Genomic DNA, 9,447 nt, shown 5'->3' on the forward strand with positions numbered 1-9,447 from the left:
AGGCAGGATTCGAACCTGCGACCGTAGCGGTCACGCGGTTCCAGACTGAAGCGCCTAGAACCGCACGGCCACACCGGCCGGCTGATAAGAGTAAGTGAGCCAAGTGGGACTGTTATTGGATTTGCTCAGAGGTTAAAGGCTATGTAGATACTGTGTTTCCTGCTGTTCCTCCATGCAATTTGTGTAGCCATTCATAAAATTATAAAGACTATAATAAGCTACCGCTCATCAATGACAAACGCCCATAGTGTTTCCCATCTTACAACTATATCTACCTTCCGCAAGACACCGTGCGGTATGCGGTGCAGGCTACTTATCGTACTTCCTTCTTCCAGTAGCAACGGTGTGTAGGGGAGAAGGAGTGTCAGTAAATCTCCATATAAGCTCGAATTTCCCTGTGGTCTTTTAGTGAGTCTTGCTGTTGTTGTTGTGGTCTTCAATCCTGAGACTGGTCTGATGCAACTCTCCATGCTACTCTATCCTGTGCAAGCTTCCTCATCTCTCAGTACCTACTGCAACCTACATCCTTCTGAATCTGTTTAGTGTATTCATCTCTTGGTCTCCCTCTACGATTTTTACCCTCCACGCTGCCCTCCAATACTAAATTGGTGATCCCTTGATGCCTCAGAACATGTCCTACCATCCAATCCCTTCTTCTAATCAAGTTGTGCCACAAACTCCTCTTCTCCCCAATTCTGTTCAATGCCTCCTCATTAGTTATATGATCTACCCATCTAATCTTCAGCATTCTTCTGTAGCACCACATTTCGAAAGCTTCTATTCTCTTCTTGTCCAAACTATTTATCGTCCATGTCTCACATCCATAAATGGCTAAATTCCATACAAATACTTTCAGAAACGACTTCCTGACACTTAAATCTATACTCGATGTTAACAAATTTCTCTTCTTCAGAAACGCTTTCCTTGCCTTTGCCAGTCTACATTTTATATCCTCTCTACTTCGACCATCATCAGTTATTTTGCTCCCCAAATAGCAAAACTCCTTTACTGCTTTAAGTGTTTCATTTCCTAATCTAATTCCATCAGCATCACCCGATTTAATTCGACTACATTCCATTATCCTCGTTTTGCTTCTGTTGATGTTTATCTTATACCCTCCTTTCAAGACACTGTCCATTCCGTTCAACTGCTCCTCCAAGTCCTTTGCTGTCTCCGACAGAATTACAATGTCATCGGCGAACCTCAAAGTTTTTATTTCTTCTCCATGGATTTTAATACCTACTCCGAATTCTTCTTTTGTTTCCTTTACTGCTTGCTCAATATACAGATTGAATAACATTGGGGAGAGGCTACAACCCTGTCTCACTCCCTTCCCAACCACTGCTTCCCTTTCGTGCCCCTCGACTCTGAGTCTTATGTGGGACGAAGTAATGTGTTGCCCTGTTCTTCTTCGAATGTACGATTTCAGAAATTCAATTCAGCAGCGATATACAGCGTCTCTCTTGTAGGTATGCCACTGGAGTTTCTTAAGCATCTCCGTAACGCTCTCGTGCTGAGAAAACTACTCCGTGACGAAACGTACTGCTCTTCTCTCTCTTCTGTCAATCCGACTTGGTTCCGTACTGATGAGCAATACTCAAAAAACCAAAGAGTTTTGTAAGCCTGTTCTTTCGTGGATGAATTACACTTCCTCGAAATTCTTCCAGTGAATTACAATCTCGCATCATCTTTTCCTAGAACCCAAACAAAAATCGATGTACGCATATGAGTATGTCCCACATCTCCTCCTAAACCAGTGGACCGATTTCAACCAAACTTGGTACACATATCTCTTACTCTCAAGCAACAATCGCTGTTGAGGTAAGAACCACCTACATATCTTCGTTCAGGAAAAACGACGTCATATACAATGAGACGCGTGAAACAGCCGCATCACGCATAATGTTTATATTTATTACTGCTGTGCTCCTAACCCTATCCGCAATAAATTTTCCAGACTGAATCGAAATAGGCCGCTGAATGCGGTACAAAATTATATCATGGTACGGTACATAGTTCAGGAGATCTGACGTCATAAACAATGATATGTCTGAAAAACTGCCGCATCATGCATGACGTTTAAATTTATTACTTCTGTGCTACTAATCCTATTCGCAACACATTTTCCGCATAGTATCCACATCTGCCGCTAAATACACCTATAAAAATATATCATTGTACGACACGTAATTCAACATATATGACGTCGTAAACGTTGAGATGCCTGAGAAAACGCCGCGTCATGCATGACGTTTTAATTTATTATGTCTTTACTACGAATACCACTCGCAAGAAATTTTGAAGACAATAGCCAAAAGAGATGGACCCAGATAGTTGGAGGAGGAAGTGAACGGAGAGAGGGGGAGGGGAAATGAATAGAGAAAGGAAAGAGGATGAGATGGAAAGAGAGAGGGGCGATGGGGAAATGGACAGAGTGGGAACGTAGTTAGTTTACATGTGTATTCCACTGTCGGCTATTCCGGATGGCTGCTCATACATATTTTATGGTAGTTACTATATCCTGTGATTTGTCGCAAATAGCGCGAATGAATAGTAATGGATCACTTCGTTTGTTTTATCCGCAGTACGCTACATTTATTTGCGTTTAAGGCCAACTGCAAGTCTCTGAACCTACCGTCGATCCTGTGCTGGTCTTCAGAGACTTAGATTTTCCAGTAGACAACAGCATCAAATGTTCAAATGTGTGTGAAATATTATGGGACTTAACTGCTAAGGTCATCAGTCCCTAAGCTTACACACTACTTAACCTAAATTATCCTAAGGACAAACACACACACCCATGCCCGAGGGAGGACTCGAACCTCCGCCGGGACCAGCCGCACAGTCCATGACTGCAGTGCCAAGACCGCTCGGCTAGTCCCGCTCGGCTAGTCCCGCGCGGCAGACAACAGCATCGTCCCCGAATATCTTCATGGAGCCTACAGCGGTATCGGATAGATCATTTATGTACAGGGTGATTCAGCAGTAAATTTTTCAGGAAATTTAATTAAATTAAATTTCGTATTTGAATACATTTCGGCTGGAGGCTGTTGTTTTTGAGTTACTCAAGAAAAAAGTACAAAAGTGACCTTCAACCCCCCCCCCCCCCCCCGCCCTTGGGTCACAGCTTCTGTATGTTGTTCATGTAATTCTCTCTACCACTGCACAAAAGTTTGTGACAGCACGAATTACACATTAAAACAAAACAAAAAAGACGCAACTAGGAAGAATTATCCCAATACGACGGAAAGCGGTAGGTGTGATGTACAAGTACAGGCAAATAAATTATTACAATTTTAGAAAAATTGTGTGAGTTATTCAAGGTAATGAGCTTCGCAAATTGAGCAAATCAACAACGCGTTAGTCTGCCTCTGGCCCTTACGCAAGCAGTTACTCGGCTCGGGCACTGACTGATAGAGTTGTTGGACGTCCTCCTAAGGCATATCGTGCGAAATTCTGTCCAATTGGCGCGTCAGATCATCAAAATCGCGAGCTGGTCGGAGGGCCCTGTTCATAATGCTCCAAACGTTCTCAGTTAGGGAGAGGTCCGGTGAACTTGCTGGCCAAGGCAGGGTTTGGCAAGCAGGAAGACAAGCAGTACAAATTCTTACTATGTGCGGACGAGCATTATCGTGCTGAAATGTAATCGTAGGGTGTCTTGCTATGAAGGGCAACAAAACGGAGGGCAGAACATCGTCGACGTACCACTGTGCTGTAAGGGTGCCGAGGATGACAACCAAAGCGGTTCTGCTATGAAAAGGGATGGCAACCCAGACCGTCACTCCTGGCTGTAGGGCCGTGTGGGGAGCGACAGGCAGGTTGGTATCCCACCACTATCAGGCGGGTGTCCAGACACGTCTTCAGCATGGAGTCACATTGACTGGAGTATAATTATCTTCACGGAAGAGTCCCGCTTCGAACTGAGCCCTGATGATCAGCGAAGTTGAAGTTAATTTGTAAACAAGTGTCAAAAAAGACACACAAGTGTCTTTTGAAAAAACAGTTATACGGTCAGTTGAGAGTCTTAGGTAGGTTGACGCTGACATTCACAATTTTTGTTTATGACGTAAATTTAAAGATGCATTTGATGATTATTGCCTATTTCGGGGAGCAGAAATAAATAACGGCTCAGATAATAGAAGTCTTTTCTCAAAGATGTGTATTTACACAAACAACGTCAGTTGGAGACAGCGCAGTGAGATCACAGGTTAACGCTATCCAACAGCAGTAGTCGGCGATTTTAGCAAATACTTTCTCGTGACGACGAATTGCGGAAGATGAGTTAGTCAGTTTGGAGGAAACAATTCGAATCTTTACACTACGCTTCCCTGGAAATCTTTCGAGCAGTTTTAATCTCAATTTTATCTGGTGTTTCTATTGCCAGGAACAATGTCTATACGCAACAACGACTTTTGATTTTGATTTTATCTTCATACTCTACTACTGCATGGAGCAGAGGTTCCCACACTTTTCTTCTGGCGGAACTCGCGGAGAATCCTGGTACTTAATGGAACGCCTTGTTTATTTTGAAAATTAGCAACATTTAAAAAAATGAGAAATAATTGTTTTAATTAGTGATGACTTCAATTTCAAATAATAATAATAACAATAATAATAATAATAATAATAATAATACAGAGATCATAAAATTTAAAAAAAGCATCAGTTTCGTCAAAATGTACAAAGAAAAGACTCCATGTTATTAATAGCTTTTCGTGGAGCACTTACTTCCCGCCGACCAACAGTGTTCTGCAGAACACAGTTTGGGAAATCCTGCCATAGAGTATTTAAAACTCAAGACGAATGCCATAATTACACTTTACAGTGTGTAAATACAAAATTTACAAATAAAGAAGTGAAGGGATTAGTAAATTAAATAATTTACTAGATGCGTTTCTTATGCATAATACTATACATAACAGGGGAAGGTGTTGTCCTTCGGGACACGCTTCAGACTTCCTCCTCTAGTCAACTTTGTAGTAAAAGTTTAATATAATTTCTTATTCCATTTTTAAATCACTGCATTCTCTTTTTACGCGCTTCAGAGTTTTGAATAATTTCAAAAATTTCTCCGGAAAATAAAGGTTATCCCAAATCTAAAAACGTTCCAAGATATAAAATGGTCAAGTACCTACGGCAAATAGTGTATTGAAATTTAAAAGCGTTGCAATCAAGGAAGTCTCGTCACTATTTAGTCTTCTACTAATACATCATTAATCTATCGCACACGAATAATCAGTAAGTGAAATCAAATTAAGGGCAAGTATTATCAAGAACTTGTTATGGCCTGATAGGGTAGCTGAGAGCGCAAATGCGCTGCTTTCTGGACTCGGGTAGGTGCGTCGGCCCCAGATCGAATCCGTCCGGCGGATTAACGATAGGGGCCGGTATGGCGCCCAGCCTGGATGTGGTTTTTAGGCGGTTTTCCACATCCCGCTAGGTGAATACCGGGCTGGTCCCCACGCTCCGCCTTAGTTACTCGACTCGCAGACATTTGAACACGTTCGCACTATTCCATGGCTTACACTAGACGCAGACAGCTGAGGTACACTAATTCCGCCCCAGGGGGTTCGGGATGGCGGCAGGAAGGGCATCCGGCCACCCTCTGCACCTAACACTGCCAACACAATAGTAACAACGCCGACCCTGCATTGTAGCAGGACAAAGGCCTCAAGAAAGAAGTCTCAAGAACTAGTGATGAGATAAATACATTTTGAAATCAAAGCTACTGGAAACTAACAAGAATTTTCATTTCTGAGAGAAATGAAACTGTTTAGACATTAACGAAAGTCAATTAATTTGCAAATATTCCATGTTTCATAGTAAAAGACTTTTCCATTTCAAGGTACAAGATGGCGCACGACCGACAGTGTATAATTTTACCGTCCATACATTATGAATTAATTTTTAAAATATGTAGAATTTTACTTGCTATAAAATGCTGTGACTGAAGAACTAATAAGATATTCTAACTAGCTTTCATATTTTATACAGAAATGTGTAGAACTCAAAATATTTACAGGTGCTGCACAAATCACAAGCTCATGCCTACGAACAACAAAAACTGTAGAAAATGGCTTAAACTCCTTAAGGCGATTTCTAGCGCGTATCCCTTGACGTGATTCTGAAATTAGTCACTAGACTGAAGTACCGGTACCGATCAGGAAAAATGTGTTCCTGGGTACATTACTCTCTCTTCTACTGAAATTCTAAATTTTTGCGTAAACATAAAATACTGTTTTGCTGACAGTACCAGTTATCACTCTACCCTAGCAGAACATTGCCCCAAAGAAATTGTAAAAATATCCGTTAAACGTACTCACTTATTCGTCGTTTGTAATACAGATTTTTTAAAGCCTGCCATTTCGATGAGATTACGTATTTCCTAGCTGACCGTACCTTGCCCTTTCGGCCCTTTCAGAGAGTGTACTAAATAAGGAGAAGAATAGGTTTGTATCCCACCGAAATATAGATTATCTAAATTTAGTTGAAGGCGTTCCAAAGAACACCGTAGCTTTCCCATTTAGATTCCTTGATGACTGCCATAATCTTGTATTTGGACTAACCAATTAGACGGAATATTTTTGTATTTTACTATCGTTCCGCCAAATTCAACACTGAGGAACTACTCCTACACGAGGCTTATTTGCGATCTACTGAACAGACGTGGTGAATTTTCCCCCTAAATCGATGTTTTCCATTCGCCCTGTATCCTGAAGGCAACGGATGGTGCGAGCTCTGTCCATTTCATGCCCGGTCGGTTTCATTACTGTCATCCCGTTATACAGCCGATGGTTGTAACTGTTTGCATCTGCGGATACATTTAATGTATTTCATAATGACTGTAGTCGCCGCAGTGCCTGTTCCTTCGGACAGTTCCGAAGGAACATTGCATCGAATTCAGACTAACATAGGCTCTGCAATATCGCAATTTGTGTAAGTTTCCCGACTTGATAGATCTGGATCGAAGTTCGTCTCGAATTTCTCTACACTGCTGTGGTACGTTGTAAAAAAAAACTATCAGGTGCACCGTGTATATCCCATAAAGAATGTATTTCCTTAGACAAATTCGGTATGGAGATGTGTCAAAAACTTTTCGAAAGTCAAGAATCAACGCATTCGTCCGATTAAATCAATCCATAAGTCGGAATATCGTGTGTGAAAAACGCAGATGCTAGTAGTCAACAGCATTCCTGAAGGTACCGAAAATGTCTTCTGTTAATACTCCCGAAAGAGTTTTGCGTCTCTTTGGAGCGGTTTGACTGTAACACTAAGTCGTACAACTTCTAGCAATGACTATCGATATTACATGACTCAAAGCAGCATAGTGCCACAACATGACACAATCAGGTGGTTCTATCTTAAATCAAACAAATTATAGGTTATAAATTTCATATCTTATCCCCGTTTTCACAATTTTAAGGTGAAAACTACTCGGCTTGACACATAACGGCGTTTATATCGCTGAAACATTGCGTTTTGCTTTTGATATATCGTTGCATGTTGCCCACTAACTTAAGTCAACTGTTAACTTGTATGGAATAGTTTTGTTTATGCCCATGTTTCCATTAGTGGTGTAGTACGTGATACATGCAGACGACTAAACTGGGAACCCAATTGTTTTGGACGCTTTATTGCCCACTACAGCCGATTCTGCTTTAGTGAAGGTTTTATATCGGTTTTTCTGCTTCGATTTCAGCAGCTACGAAACAGACGTCTGAGTTAAGATTTTCGCATCTATCTTGAAAGCGATCCACGCGGAGGACGTTCCAGAAACTGCAACCACAAATGAAAACATCGTCAAGTCGCATAATATGGAACTGCAGGGTAGGTAGCTAAAGGTATACGCAATATTTGACGTCCTAGGCATATCATGGGACAGCGTGCTGTACGTTTCCCATGAAGAACTGAATGTGATAAAGCGTTCTACAAGATCGAAGTTATATTTTTCGAATGCTGGCCAAAGGCAGGAGCGAGAAAATCTCTCAATAAATTCCAGTCGCTTTAGAAAGAACTCAAAAGATTTAATATCAAGAAAGACACCATTTCCAGAAAGGCTGTTTAGGTAGATGAACAATTTGAAATGCACTTTATACGCCGATTTGTTTTTTTGCAGATGAGGAGCGGACCCACGACTTCACTCTAGAAATGAAGCAACAAGCAAAGCAATAAACGGAAGTCGACGGCCCTGCTCCGAAAAAGGATCACTGGTCGGATAGATTAAGACAGCGGGTTACGGGAAACAAACGGGATTCTTGGATAAATGTTTGACGATTTTCCCGGCCCGTCTGATTTGCTTGTATGCGGAAGCTATCAACGATTTCCTACGCCTTCATCGTCAGTCCTGTCTTACTATTAGGCCGTGTTGTACTTCCGTATGTGGTTGGTCAAATCATATCATGGAGGCGTCACAAACTGACGGAACCTCTATATGCTACTACAGATAATGTCTATGTCTGTCACGAAGGAATATTAGTAGCAAATGGAAGTTTCGCGGCTTCGTGAATGGAATAATTCGACCAACCACATACGAAGGTACAACACGATCTATCAGTAAGACAGCACTGACGATGACGGCATAGGAAATCGTTGATAGCTTGCACATACAAACAAATGCGAAAAGGCAGAAAAGCTGAGAAACATTTATCCAAGAGTATTGCGTTGAGAAACTACATATTGATACCCAGATACTTCTTCGACAACAACTCACACAGTTTCCGAGACGAATGGAAAAACAAAAGACTTGAAATATGTGTTCCAAAATGGCAAAAAGTATTCTTGCGTCTGTACTATGAAAAGAACTTTGGCAAATGGGAAAACTGAGGTTTTCAAATTACAGTAACTTCCAACTGCACCTCGTAACATCTAGATAGTCCCATATCTAAAGAAATTTGTGACTGGACAGCTATCAGAGTGCAGTGTAGGGTCATGGAAGTCGTAAGTATATTTTCCAGTGGGAATTACTGACAGGGGAAGCTTTCGACGCAGTATTCGTACATTGATTCCGTTGAAATATTAAGTGGCTTTTTTACGTAGTGTTGTGTTTCGGTGGAAGCAGCCAACTTGCGGACTCACGTGCGGGTGTCCGGCACGCGCCAGCAGCAGCAGCAGCAGCGGCAGCAGCAGGGGTGTCGGCGCCATGGCGTGCCGGCGGCGACTGCCAGCCTGTGCTGCCGGCCGAGCTACGCTGTCCGGGTGGGAGTGGGGGGGGGGGGGGGGGGACACCAGGAGCGGCACGATAAGAGGCAGGGCAGGGGCATGTGGGGACACTACACATCCCAAATCGGCTGCTGCTGGCCTTGCCTTAAGTAACAGGGATTAAATAGGAACCAGCCGAAAAATGCTACTATCGGAGCAAAAAAAAGGAGTCTGAGAGTGAAAAATGGGCAGCAGCTACATCATTCTACCTTCCTCAGTATCTTTAAATTTTTTTCCAATATTTTGACA

At 42.1% G+C, this 9,447-nt stretch overlaps 1 protein-coding gene across 4 annotated transcripts in view; it reads right to left on the reverse strand.

Annotated features, from left to right (window-relative positions):
* LOC126260836 (collagen alpha-1(III) chain-like) overlaps nucleotides 1-9,155 on the reverse strand; it is a 224,543-nt gene extending 215,388 nt beyond the window's left edge. For all 4 annotated transcript variants that reach the window (XM_049958236.1, XM_049958235.1, XM_049958234.1 and 1 more), the window contains exon 1: nucleotides 9,076-9,155. In XM_049958236.1, the coding sequence (XP_049814193.1) occupies nucleotides 9,076-9,141 (66 nt within the window). In that variant the 5' untranslated portion in view covers nucleotides 9,142-9,155. The remainder of the gene's footprint in view (nucleotides 1-9,075) is intronic.
* Between the last annotated feature and the right edge of the window lie 292 nt (nucleotides 9,156-9,447).

This window comes from Schistocerca nitens, chromosome 5, assembly GCF_023898315.1.
Source record: "Schistocerca nitens isolate TAMUIC-IGC-003100 chromosome 5, iqSchNite1.1, whole genome shotgun sequence".
NCBI classification, from domain to species: Eukaryota; Metazoa; Arthropoda; class Insecta; order Orthoptera; family Acrididae; genus Schistocerca; species Schistocerca nitens.